Below are 13881 nucleotides of genomic sequence, written 5' to 3' on the forward strand. Positions count from 1 at the left end.
TGGTATTGGCACATTTGTCAGCTGCGGCGCAGACTGGCGCGTAATACACCAATAAGATCGCTTGCTGTACTACAGTTAATTAGGTAGCTGCTTATATGCTATACTCGAGCATGCTTTATAACACGATCGAAGGTAAGAGACCAGTCCTCTTTTACGGACGTGTTACAGACTATGACGAAGAGTAAGCATATCTTCTGGCGGTCGCAACTCTTCTTGAACTTCCAATTCCATCAGCGGAATGTGAAAAAAAAAAAAAAAAAAAAAAGTTGAGTTCTCAGCTCCGCTTTCAACCCCCCTCCCCCTCCCTTGGTGGCCGTTTTACAAGGTCAATAGAACGTAAAATGACCACAACAGCTGGGCAATGGGAGAGACGGGTGGGTACGATGAAATCAGTGCACCTGTGGGTACTTTCTCACGATGACTACTACTCTAGCTCGTACAGACTTATGGCTAGTTGTCGCTATATCTAAAAGTGATTATAATGGTGGTCGACGGCTATACTTTGGACTCATTATTGATCTACTCGGCAGGAAATTGCAGTAGAAGGTGATGTCGACTAGTCTGGTAACCCATTCAGCAGCGACTGGTGCGAGTCTGCCTAATTGGATGAACCTGTTAGGTGCTAGGCACTACCCTAGGTACTAGAACCTAATTTCCCCCGCAGCTGCTACAAATTTCCGCCCTCTTTTATACATCAACTTTTGCTACACTTTGCCACAACTAAATTAAAAATTCATCAAGCCTGATAATCATCAGTCTCGTGGCCCGTAGCTAGTTACCTAATCGTTTTCCATCAAAACCTTCTTTCTCCCGTTGTTTCCGTGAAGTACTGCTACTTACCGGCAAGGCACTGGCCTTACAGAACCCAAAGTATTATGCAGGAACCTATTGCTAGTTAAGTTATTCCCACGGTGCTATCAGCCAGCCGGTAGCTATTTTCTCGCCCAGCAAGCCCTTCGTCTTCAAGGTCTCGGCACGGTCCTTTTCCCAAAATACAAAGCCAGCCCATCTCCATTCCTCGAAGATTCTTTCCGTGGCTTGCCAGACATCAGCCTTGGTCCCGTTTGGTGGCTGGGGAAGCAAGTCTCTTCCCCATCGATCTGCACCGCGCCCAGCCATGGCATCCACCCATCCCCATGGAGGATCAGCCGACACTGGCGTAGTAAGGTTGCGTGGGACAGAAGGGAAATCGAGCGGGCGAGTCGACGTCCCGGCCTGCAATTGCTGACTATAGTGAAGGAACTTGTAGGGCGTTCGTGTGAGCTTGCCATTGGCTACATCGCGCCATTGCAGAATTCGATCCATGAGGGCCGGGTCGGAGGCTGTGGACTCGTGTATCCTACGTCGTAGTGAATGCATATTCGGGTAGTAGTCCTTGTAGTACCGCGACCTCGGGGTAGCATACTCCTGGACGGCACCTCCGCCCGGTGCAACCTCGCGCAGTGCGCGACGTGCGGCTTGCCAGTATTCAGGAGTCGGCGGAACTCCCTCCTCCGTCTTTTCGCAGTACACCAAAGCTCTGCATAGACCGTAGCTGAAGCTATCGGCTTGCGATATCTGTTCCATCTCCCAAGATTCGAAAAGTGTCCAGACGCGGGTGATGAGAAGTCGCTCATCAAAAAGAGGCCGACCAGGCGGGCCATACAGGTTGCGCAAAACTTGGCAACGGATAAAAGCCTGCGATAAGTAATATCTCTCCCTTATACCCAGGCTCCAGCCGCCGGCTGATAGACCGAGCTCCCGTTCAAAGTAGGCAAGTCTAATCGAAGCGTAGAGTTCGACAAAATACTGAACCGTCCTATTCACTCGCGCCAGGTGTACGGCTTCGGCCTCGGTGATCCCCGTCGGAAAATGATTTTCCCCCATTGAAAGTTCCTTCTTCCAACTGATCACCGTTTCTTCTATCATGTGGTTACGAACTTTGCTTTCCAGGGAAGAGATTGGCTGCGCCTCGGTTCGTACTAGAATGAGTAAATCTCGGATAGCGGGCCCAAGGGTTCCATAGCTGACTCGGACAAGGATTGACGTTTTGTATAGGAGAAAGACCCGATATAAGACAGGAGAAGCGTGAATACACGCGCTGAGATCGTCGAGAGACGTCACGGCCGATAAAAGAAGCACGAGAACATCAGGGTGTAGTGACTCCAGGGTGTAGGAAGATGTCTTGTTTTGAACCATTCGACCTGGGGAGAGAGTCTTAGATTCCATGTCCGCGTAGCATTGAATGTGTTGAAGCTTCAACTACATGCTCACTTTAAGGAGGGGGGATGAGCATGAATTTATAGTTGTGCTGACCGTGAGTAGGTAATTTTTGCCAAGACTTGGTCGGGCCCCACACGATTGTGATATGAAGGAATGCGTCGCTTGGTGGACGACATGGGTTATGGATACTATTTCCTCCACCGTAAAAAAGAAATTTAAAAAAATAAGAAAAATATTGTTTTCATCAAGACTCAACTCGTACATTGAGTCCATAAAACACTCAAGTACGTTATATTTGTTCCTATTGAATTGTTATGGGCGTAGCTCTGAATAGGTTGGCTGTGACCTGTGCTGCTTTTTATTCGTGTCCAAACTTGTCGTTTCTCAGGATTTAGTTCTTCCCTAGAATGCTTGGACGCCGGTTAAGATGTGTATTTTTGCTCAGATTGGTCTACTTAAGAAGTCCTGGCTTTGCTTTGAAAACGCTCCCCGCCACCAAAGCCGCCTCCCAGGAATCTAGGTGCACTTTCCATAACCACGTTGACTGATGAGAGTTAGCATTAAACAAGATGCTTGCTGGAAGGAGTTTAAATACTCACCATCCGGTGCCACAATGCCCAGTGGTCGTTCCACAATACCCGCTGGAACTACAGCAATTGCCGTCAAAGCTACCGCCGGCACATGTGAGGCCGACCTTGGCTCCACAAGTACCATCGTTCGTGGGGATATTTGTCGTCAAGCAAGCGCTGGAAGAATCTTTCTGGCTGTTGAAACAATTAATACATGTTTTCTCAACGGACGTGGGCCAAAATGATGCAGGCAGGATCTGGGAGAGGGTATCAAACTCACCATCCTTGGCCACAATGAGCCCCAGTGCTGCCGCAATTGCCAGTAAGTGAACAACAACCTCCGAACCCGGATTCCACACATGTCTTGCCATTTTTGCTTCCACACTGGCCGTCTGTAGAGATGTTGCTGGAACCGCTGCTACAGGTACCGAAGGCTGCATTGCAACCAGCGCCGCAGTGATCGGTTGTCTTGCCACAATAGCCACTTGAGGAGCAGCAGTCGCCAAACGTCGATCCTTTGCACGTCTTTCCATTCTTGCCGCAGGCTCCATCGGTTGAGATGTTGTTATCAGTGCTGGTACACGTGCCAAAGCCAGACTGGCATCCGGTGCCGCAGTGGTCCGTTGTCTTGCCACAATAGTTGGATGCCGAACAGCAGTCTCCGAATGTTGAGCCCTTGCAGGTCTTGCCATTCTTACTACACGATCCGTCGGTCGATATATTAGCGCTGCCGCTGTCACAGGTTCCGAATGATGACTGGCAACCAACACTACAATGATCGCTGGTCGAACCACAGTAACCACTTGATGAGCAACAGTCTCCAAATGTCGACCCCTTGCAGGTTTTGCCGTTCTTGCCACAAGTTCCGTCGGTAGTCACGTTACTTGGGGCAGAGCACTTGCCAAAAGACTGCTGACAACCCGTACCACAATGACTGTCAGAATCTCCGCAGTACCCATTCGCTGAACAGCAGTTGCCAAAGGTCGAGCCTGTGCAAATCTTGCCATCATGGCCGCATGTACCGTCTGTTGTAACATTTACTGCGTCAGAGCAGAGCCCAAAGCCGGATTGACATCCAGCATCGCAGAATGCATCCGTGCCTCCGCAGTAACCACTGGAAGAACAACAGTCGCCAAAGGTAGACCCTTCACACGTCTTGCCGTTGGCTCCACATGCGCCATCGACAGAAATGCCACCCGATGGCGGGTTGCTCCCAGTACTGGTGCAGTTGCCAAAGCCCTCCTGGCAACCAGTTCCGCAGTGTGCATCTGTGCCACCGCACCAACCGCCAGAGGAACAGCAGTCCCCGAAACCGGATCCCTCGCAGGTCTTGCCATTACTACCGCACTGTCCATCAGTACTGACGGTGTCGTCGACCGTTGAGCAGGTACCAAAGAGGCTCTGACAGCCCGCGCCACAATGACCGGTTGTGTCGCCACAGTAACCACTTGACGAACAACAGGCGCCGTAGGTAGCACCAGTGCAGTTGTACTGATTTGCACCGCCACAGGAGCCATCTGGAGATGGACTTCCGGGTCCCGGCGCAGGTGCTGCGACCGCGTTACAGTTTCCAGCTAAGGGTTGACTTTGAATCAATCAGCTTGAGAACAACCACACAAATATCATGACAAGGGACACCTACCAGCCTTCACCACAATAGGCGTCAGAGCGGCCACATATTCCATCCTTGGAGCAGCAAGCGCCCCAGGTCGGGGTGCATACCCACCCTGTTGTTCCGCCGCAGGTCCCATCCTCCGTTTCCACACCCGTTGCCCATGCTGGGAGTGAAGACGTGGTTGTGCTCTGAGATGCTACCAGCGCTGGTACAAGCCAGACGAGCACAGAGAACTTCATGTTGGAGGCGAGCAGAACTATGTGATTATGATACAGCTATTGACACATCCTCGAGGGAAGAAGGGGAGAGCGGTACTGTTAATATATCCCTACCTGCTGTTCGAGCGATGTCTCCCCTTCGGATATAAACTGTCTGTCTCCAGGACTTGAACTATGAGAACTCCGTTCCCGAAGTATGCCGACGGTCATCCTGATGTCTCCAATGTCCCAGATTGTAACGTTCCCATCACAGCAACAATATCGCCGCCTAAGCTAGTGCTCTGGAAGTTATCATGTGATCGAGCTGACTGCTAAAGAATCCTAACACCGTTATTATAATGGACTATTTGCTTTAATCCACGTTTATTTGCAGGGTTCTTTCAGTCTTTCACGCAAAAATTATGATATATCCTGCAAGTTTCGTATAAAGTTTGGCCCAGATTTAGACTGGGCCCCGAAAACCAGCCGAAGCTAAGGCAGCCCTTGGTCAGCTTTGCCACGAGGGATCAATTTAATGTGTACCAGGTGTACGGAACGCTCCATGGTTATATATAAGTCTAAAATGAAACCTTATCCAAACCCCTGTGTTGCTGCTGTGTGGCTCGGCGGAAGCCGACTGGCGCAGACGACGGCAAGAACTCCTCCACTTTCCACGATGTGGATTTCTACACTAGCCTAAGCGAACCGATGGGCGCCAAGCCCAGAATTGCTGACCCGGGGCAGACTATCGATTCAGTGGAGCTGAAGGAATATACGCAAATCCCAGACTCAGCAACTATTGCCTGTGTAGACAACAACTGCGACAAATTTATGGTGTCTTGGCATTCTCGTATAACATGTTGGTCAGTAATCACAAGCCTCGTCCAAACGGGTGTTGCATTTTCACTCTTGGCGGAGTCAAGTATACCTCTGTACAACTATAAACAAATGTGCCAGGAGATGCAAGGCTTAAAAGAAAACCGGTCTCCTTTCCTTGATAAGGATTGAGAAAAATATTCAAAGTCCACCGAAGAGCAGATCACCCACCATGCAATCACACGCGCGAAGCCTCGTCGCTTGTGCCCTTGTCGGTGTCTTTATTCTCTGCCTTCCTGTCCTACTTTCCCAGAGCCATTATGGAAGCGGGCCCAGAGTCAGTCCACGCAATATCTTGCAGCGCGGCCCTTCCGATAGAGGTAAGAAATAACAAAATCCCACGGCCCGTTCCTTTTGCTGCCGAATCACTAACTTGGGTGTTACCGACATAGAACAGCTTGATGACTCGGCCATAGGACTGGTTAATGGTGCAAGCCAAAACAATCCCGAATTATTGACCACGACGTCGTGGTCTATCTTTTCTTCTTCCCACTCACCTTCGGACCCTCATGCGTTGGAACGGCGTGCCGACGGTCCACTTTATTGCACCGATGGCCCATGTATTGACGGCAGGTAAGTTGCGGCTTCAACTAAGTGCCAAGGCTTTGTTGACGCTTGGACAGCTGCTGCGGTAAAAGCGGTATCTGTGGCTATGGCCCAGATTTCTGCGGTGACGGTTGCACGTCTCAATGCAATGCCACAGCCATGTGCGGACAGTACAGTGAAAACGGGGAAATGCCTTGTGGTATGAAGCTTTGCTGTTCGGCCACAGGATGGTGTGGTGTAAGTGAAAACTCCCTTCCTCCATCTCTGATTGATTTCCTTTTTCTTCTTTTTTTCCAAGCCGCATCACATTTTCCATTAGTCCAAAACTGACCCTAGGCCCAGACTACAGAGGTGTACTGTGACAATGCCGACCCAGCCCATAAAACCTTGCCGTGTCAAGCTGGTTATGGTTCTTGTTCCATCACGGGCCCTCCTTCATGTCCTGCTGGCAGCGGCTCAAGCTCCAAGCGCAAGATTGGGTATTATCAGTCTTGGAATCAAAGAGATCGGAAATGCAACAAGGTTGCACCCAACCAGCTCAACACGGACGGCTACACTCACTTGTTCTTCTCATTTGCATCAATTGATCCTCAGTCCTTCCGTATCACTCCTGCACATCCCGATGATGTCCAGGGCATGAAAGATTTCACAGCATTATCCAAGGATGGTAAACTCCAAACATGGATTGCCGTAGGTGGCTTCGATTTCAGTAACCCGGAAGCTGCTACCCATACAACATGGTGTGTTTGTCATCGTTCCTTTCATAGCTCTCATCAAGTATTAACGTTGAACAGGAGCGACATGGTCTCAACCAAAGACAACAGAGCAGCCTTCATCAGCTCAGTCAAGGAGTACATGGATACGTACGGTTTCCAAGGAGTCGACATCGACTGGGAGTATCCGGGTGCTCCGGAAAGAGGAGGCAGGAAACTTGATGACACAAGAAACCTGTCTCTTTTGGTGAAGGAAATGCGCGCTGCATATGGTACTGCCTATGGTATCAGTTTGACTCTTGCTCCCGACTATTGGTATCTAAGATGGTTTGATGCCAAGGCAATGGAAGCGAACGTAGACTTTTTTGGGTTCATGGCTTACGGTAAGACCACTTCCGGTACTCCGTAGTGAAATTTTCCCTGCTAACATTTACGTGACAGATCTTCACGGCTCGTGGGATGCCGATGTGTTGGCACTGGGTAGTCTGGTTCGTGGCCAAGCCGATATACGCGAAATCTCCAAGAATACACTTCCGTTATGGTTCGATGGACTCAACCCAGCGAAACTGAACTTCGGCCTCGCCATGTATGGCAGAGGCTATACGCTAGCCGATCCCTCCTGCAACCAACTTCTTTGCCCCTTCTCAGGTCCTAGCAAGCCAGCTCCGTGCACCTCGTTCAACGGAGTAATGTCGCTTGTAGAAATCAAGCAGCTCATCAAACAGCGAGGCCTGGAACCCCAGTACCTCGAGGAAGCCATGATGAAGCAGATTACGTGGGACGATCAATGGATTGGCTACGACGATGAGGATACGTTTGCAGCCAAGATGTCATTTGCTGATAGCCTTTGCTTTGGTGGTACCATGGTCTGGAGCATCGATTTCCAAGAAGTCGGCTCAGGCGGGTGAGTTCATCTTCGCAACGCATGCTTTCCATCTACTACGGCTAACGATAATCTAGTCCTGATGAAGAGGACGGGGAAGTTGTCTATATTGGTACTGAGGTGTACCAACAACCAACCGCCCAGTGCGAACCCCCTTGCATCATGGTGTTGCCGCCAAGCAAGTTGCCATCTAGCACTACCATTTCATTGCCCGAGTACACCACGTCCTTGGAGGTTGGCTCTTCGACCGCGGTGAATGGCGAGGCTACATTCGTTGTCACCACTACGACTATTACCATCACGTTGACATCCATCGTTACCGACCAATACCCCATGTCCAATGTTCACGTAACGAGCCAGTCTGGAAGTAGCAGCATAGTCGCCATGCCCAGCGTAGAGGTGCCACCGGTGTCTGTGGTCCTTACCAATGGGCAAGGCGAGACAAGCACCAGAGTCTTGTCTTTGCCTCCCTGGCCGGCTATCACCAATGGACCAGTTGAGACAGGCAATGGCGGCACTACAAGTGGAGAAGGCGGTGCGTCGAGCACTATCACGATCCCAGCGGACGAACCCTACACCAAGCCCGCCATAGTCGCCAACTGCGAGCAAAGCATTCTCTACGTCGTCGAGGAGAAGGCCAGGATCACCTTGCAAGACTGTCAGGGCCCTACCACCATGGAATGGGATTGCCCACCTACGAAGACGATAGAAATTGCGGCGGCCGCTGACAAGAGTTTCTCACTCGGATGTACCGTCTGGGTAGGAACCGGCTTCCAAGGAGTACCAACAACAACCTCAACTATCTCAGGATTGCCCGTCTACTCGACCTGGCCTGCTGGCGAGCTTGTTTGGGTCGAAGATGAGCCTGAAGATGACGACGACGACAAGAAGACAACGTGCAAGCTCTGGTTCTTTTTCGTAAGTCTAATCGTTTATAGTGCCTAACCAATTTTTATAGATAACTGATATCTTCTTCGTCTGCAGATATGTATTTCCTGGGGCGACATCAAGATCGGAGGCTGGCGATGGGACTTTCCCCCGGGCATTCTTCCGCCAGGCCCCCCGCCAACGATCAAGTTCCCACCTCAAATGACCATTCGAGGCACTCTTCCAGGTCCTTGGCCTCGTATTACGTATGTATACCTTTCATTTATACCTCCATTCTGTCAACAATACTCCACACGTTTGGGTAGCATACCTATCCCTCGGTTCTGGCAACCTGACCTACGTATTCTGGACATTCTTCTTTCTGATGCGGTATCCTCCGCACTCAAGCCTTCGCTTGATATAAGACCTCATCTACCAAGAATACTTTAATTTTAGATCCTAATTTGGTCACTAGTATTGGGGCAAACGGGGTTGCTACCTACCCGGAAAACAAGCCCACGGATTGCACGAGCTCCACGGCGGATGTCTGTATAACCACCACTTCCTTCAGTGCTACCGTCACAGGCCAAACGACCAGGACGGCCACTTCAGTCGTCTCAACCTGTACACCAATTGTGGGCTGCAATGTCGAAGACGACGACTCAACCACGAGCGTTACCACAATCGACTCCTGTACGGCGCTAACGCAACTGGGACGAAGGGCCGAGGCGACTGCAACAGCTTCAGCTTCCGAAAGACATGAGCTGAGTGCCCGCGCTGGGGAAGCGTGTACGAAAGACGATATCATCATCTATCCAGTCAGTATAGATGATCGATCGAATCCTTCGGTCTACACTATTGAGAGCTACCTCCAGGAGCTTGGATATGACGGCCTTTTGAATACGCCCAATGTAAAAAAGTTGTGGGAAGAGACAGAAGTGGCGGGAATACCAGAAGAATACACGGCATTCTTCTTTGTAAGAGATGTACCAACGTTCCTCATCCCCATAATTCGAGAGCACATCGGAGACTACATCAAAGATGTTTACTCGATCTATGATTTCAACCAACGCAATAACTATCTTCCACAAAGTGCCAGCGCGTCGGTAGCTAGAAGGAACAGCGCCTTCAACGAATCGCTGGAGCTCGAAAAGAGAGCAGACGAAACCAATGGTTACTGGGAATTGTCTCAAGTTTGTTTGCCTCCAAATGTCGACTGGGAGGATTCTGCTGAACTGCCCGATGGGCCATTTTTGGCGTACTACGACACGAGCTTTGGAGAAGGTCAGACCATCTATGTTGTTGAGGATGGGTTTTCAGACGACGAAGTAAGTCATGGTTGGTATTGCTGGAGCTACATTTCCGCGCGCACAGTTCCATACTCCTTGACAATCCGAGCCCTTCGCATTCCTCAGCGACTTCTGCTGCCGTCGCAGTGCAAGCTAACTTAAGATGCATAGGAATTCGCTCTTACCTATAACATAGGGGCCGAAACCTTCAACAGACCTCAAGTCCGCATGATAGACGAAACACTGGACTATGGACAAGTTCACAATGGCGCTGCCTTGCTGAAGCATGGCAGCGATGTGCTTAGCAAAGTATGGGGGAAAAGCTTTGGACTAGGCAAGAATGCCCAAATCGTCATGCCAAAAAACACCAACGGGGACCCGGCAGACAGGTTTTACAAGATCCAAGACAGGTATCTCGAAAGTCTTATTCGCGTCCTCGGCGACGTCATGGCTGGATATCCGGCAAATAAGGGCAAAGTCATCCTCAATATGTCATTTGGCTGGTTGGTCGACGTCCATACATGGGTCCACCCGGCCCATTTCGAGACACTTCGTGAGTAGAAGGTTCCAAAGCTAGCCAATTGTGGTCGAATTCTGTATCATGAAATCTGACTCTTTGTCCGTTTTTGGACGTGTGTAGACGAGATCCTGACGGCGTTGGACCAACACGGTGTGGTTATAGTTGCAGTTACTCATAACCTCAACTTGGACGTACGGGGCCGGAACAGGCTTGATGGGTGGCCGAGTCGATATGGGGACCCTAGCGACAATGATTACATCCCTAACTTGATAGTGGTCAGCGGAAGCGACAAGAACGGCGCCGTTTCGCGCCTGAACCCATCGGCAAGCTGGGTTATCAAGGCACCCGGATACCAGGTCCACGTTGCTGGCGGTGGCGTTGAAGACGGTGCATCTCTCGGTAAGTAGATTTCTATGTCACCGTATCCAATTTCAGTAGATCTCCCTTTATCCACGAAAAGCCTGGAGACTAACATGATGAACCCGTATCATAGCCGCTCCGCTTGTTGCTGGCACAATAGCATACTGGAGAGGCCTTCCAGGCGTACGGGCAGACTGGGTTGAAGAACTCAAGGACCCTGCAAACGTAAAGAAGCTCTTGCGCTTCATGCAAAGGCCCATCAAGGCCCAAACCATACAAGTTCCTGATGGCACTAGATCTCGAGTGCCCACCATATGGTCAGGCCGCGTACCTGACGGGGACTGCCTGGTTAACCCCAAACTCAAAGGCTGCCCCATATTCACCGACAAAATCGCAGATCTGGCTCCATTTGGTGCCGGTGACTGTGGCCCAGGAGGGTCAGGAATTAAACGGCGTCAAGACGGCCAAGGATGGACTTGCGTGATCGGTGGCGGGGACGGCGGCAACGGGGGTGGCAACAACGGAGGCTCAAATCCGAATGGTCTCACCATTAGCTACAAACCCGGTCCGGTTTCGCCAACTTGCAACGCGGGTTGCGGAACCAGGTGCAGCGGCTACTACTGTGACCCGACCCCGACCGGCGAGCCACCGGGGTACTACGATCCGCTAGACCCCAGCCACGTAGGCACCCTGACCGGCCTGCCCACACTGTCGAGTCAGCCGACAACGACCAGCTGCGGCCCCGGCGAGGGCACGACGACGAGTCTGATGTGCGCCGGCGGCAACGGGCACTCGGCGTGCGTGACGAGGCAAGTCTGCACCAGCATCCAAACGGTGCCGACGAGCCTACCCGACCTGCCCACCCTGGAGCCCGAGGACCCGCCGATCCCGACCAACTGCGCAGCGACGAGCACCTGGGAGCAGTGCGGAGGTCCCGGCGGCGGCGGCTCCAAGACGGCCTGCATGACGCACAGCTCGTGCATTAGCACGTCCGTGTCCACCACCAAGGTGACGCCGACGACGACCCAGCAGCCGACCAACCCTTCGCCCAAGGTCATCTACATCATGGACACCACCTTTATCAAGTACCCTTGGTACGTGTTTGGAACCAGCCCCGACACGGGGCTCGACCCTTGCAACGCAGAGCCCTTCTCGAAACAGGGTGTCGCCGCGAGCATCTATCCGGCGTCTCTCGATGCATTCAGCGCGTTTGGAATCGGTGGTATCACGTACACGGGCAGTGAGAGCTCACCCGGGACGCTGAAGGTCCCAGGCTACGGCGATGTCAAGTGCGCCAAGGACCCGGATTACGGCAAGATTCATCACTGCGACAATCAACAGAATTGGTACGAAAGACGGGCCAAGTGTACCTGGACATGAGCCAGAAGTAGAAGGCCTTGAATTAATAAAATTCAACTGTTTGATTCCTTGTGAGAATCACTGTAACTCACGAAGCTACACAGGTAGCTGTCGAAGTGTATATTGTAGTAAATCTTCTGTCACTAGCAATAGGTCAGCAGAAACATGCGAGGTAATCGCTGAATAGTACTCATAATTTTCTTTTTTACACAAGGTTATTAGCAAGACTATATTATCCCGCAGTTCATGCACACGGTAAGACATTCCTTCTTTTATAATTAGGTTGCATCTTATGCGCCTGGCTAGGCTAATTCGAATTGGAATAAATTGGGGCGGGGCACGATTTTATTCACAACTTGTAGGACTCATACAGATTAGTTCTAAAAATAGACGTCTCTTCCAAACTCATTCCTCTCGGATAGTACCGTCGGCCAAAAGGATAACGCGTACCGCATCCCCCTTTACTCGAGCGTTCACAATCGTTCCCTCCCTCGTTATTAAACAATAGCGTGCCACATCGAGCCTCGTGTCAGGCCCGTCTGACTTATGCAGCGAGGCCGCCGTCGACCATGATGGTTTGCCCAGTGATGTAAGACGCCTTCGATGAGGCCAGGAAAGCAACTGTCTCGGCGATCTCGGAAGCCTCACCCCAGCGTGCGAGCGGCGTCACGGCGGTGGCACCCTCGAGTAGCGCCCGCGCAGGGGTTTCCATCAATGGCATCACCATGCCGGCGTTGATGACTCCGGGTCCCACGGCGTTGGCGCGGATGCCGTGGCCAGCCTCCTCGATGGCGAGGTGGCGCATCATCATCTTCACGGCCGCCTTGGGCGTGGACGAGAGCGCATCCTGCGGCACGGTGCGATCCGTCGCCGAGGTGATCAAGGCCACGAACGAACCGCCCTTGCCCGCGCGCAGCACCGGCACGCCGGCCTGCACAATGTTGAAGAAACCGTACACGTCGGTCTCAATGACGCCGCGGAACGAGTCCCACTTGAAGTCGGTCAGCGGGCCCGTGTCGAAGACGAGGCCGCCGGCGGACACCACCGTGTGCACGCGCTTGTAGGTCTTGACGGCATGCTCAAAGACGGCCTCGACCGACTTGCGGTCGGTAACGTCGCAAGCCACCGCGCTCGCATTGCGCCCGAGCTTGCGCACCTCCTCGACCAGGGACTCGGCCTCGGCGGCGCGCGACTTGTAGGTGACAACAATGTCTGAGCCGCGCTCCGCGATCAGGCCGGCGCTCGCACGACCGAGGCCGCCGGAGCCGCCGAAGACCACGGCGCAGCCTTCGGGAAAGTCGGATGTGGTGACGCCAAAAGTCATTGTGAGTTGATGGAGGGATTTGTTAAGAAATAGGCAATGTCTCGACGGACGAAAGGTTGTCTATTTCCTTCTATATAAGTATCATACTATTTACAGCGGTGTGGACCTGCACATTTCCGAACGACGTGTGAGCTGTAGAAACAGCCAGCACTGCAAATAGTTCCTGGACCCTACATGCTGACTCAAGGCTGATTGCGTTGTACAACGCAGGTGGGCGGGCGGGGGGACAGTGGAAACCAACCTGGGAAAGATGTTCCAATGGGAAGGAAAGGGGTAGGGATCCGGTGCGGCGAGGGGAGAAGCGAAACTTTGAGGAGGAAGCCCAGCGTCCTTCCGTCTGATACGATTCCCCGGGCGTACTGTGTATAGTCACGAGTGGAGGAAGTGGATATAGGCTAGCATGAGGATTGGATACCCAGCGGGCCCAGAGACGTCGCCCTTGGTGGTTCCACGGTCAAACAGCCTGCAATAATAAACTTTACAACGTCCATGGCTGGCCGCCATCACCGTTCGTTTGATAGGGGCTAAGGCAGAAAAGATCCCAGAGTCCTCAGTGCTCAC

General features: G+C 52.0%; 4 protein-coding genes across 4 annotated transcripts; 1 reads left to right on the forward strand and 3 right to left on the reverse strand.

Moving 5' to 3' along the window:
* Positions 1–900: 900 nt before the first annotated feature.
* On the reverse strand, positions 901–2208 carry PFICI_13165 (uncharacterized protein; the record flags this gene model as incomplete). The annotated part of the gene is made up of 1 exon (XM_007841746.1): positions 901–2208. The coding sequence occupies one exon, from the start codon at positions 2206–2208 to the stop codon at positions 901–903; it is 1308 nt and encodes a 435-aa protein (XP_007839937.1).
* A 510-nt stretch (positions 2209–2718) lies between these two features.
* Positions 2719–4625, reverse strand: PFICI_13166 (uncharacterized protein; the record flags this gene model as incomplete). Its single annotated transcript, XM_007841747.1, has 4 exons — positions 2719–2746; positions 2802–2966; positions 3052–4356; positions 4414–4625. 4 exons carry the CDS (start codon positions 4623–4625, stop codon positions 2719–2721), a joined length of 1710 nt encoding a protein of 569 aa, XP_007839938.1.
* A 1006-nt stretch (positions 4626–5631) lies between these two features.
* On the forward strand, positions 5632–12017 carry PFICI_13167 (uncharacterized protein; the record flags this gene model as incomplete). Its single annotated transcript, XM_007841748.1, has 12 exons — positions 5632–5779; positions 5852–6032; positions 6083–6242; positions 6348–6745; positions 6800–7101; positions 7160–7622; positions 7679–8519; positions 8586–8734; positions 8944–9796; positions 9929–10310; positions 10398–10676; positions 10771–12017. 12 exons carry the CDS (start codon positions 5632–5634, stop codon positions 12015–12017), a joined length of 5403 nt encoding a protein of 1800 aa, XP_007839939.1.
* A 523-nt stretch (positions 12018–12540) lies between these two features.
* PFICI_13168 (uncharacterized protein) lies at positions 12541–13320 on the reverse strand (the record flags this gene model as incomplete). The annotated part of the gene is made up of 1 exon (XM_007841749.1): positions 12541–13320. One exon carries the CDS (start codon positions 13318–13320, stop codon positions 12541–12543), a length of 780 nt encoding a protein of 259 aa, XP_007839940.1.
* Between the last annotated feature and the right edge of the window lie 561 nt (positions 13321–13881).

This window comes from Pestalotiopsis fici (assembly GCF_000516985.1).
Source record: "Pestalotiopsis fici W106-1 unplaced genomic scaffold PFICI_Scf_11, whole genome shotgun sequence".
Lineage (NCBI taxonomy): Eukaryota > Fungi > Ascomycota > Sordariomycetes > Amphisphaeriales > Sporocadaceae > Pestalotiopsis > Pestalotiopsis fici.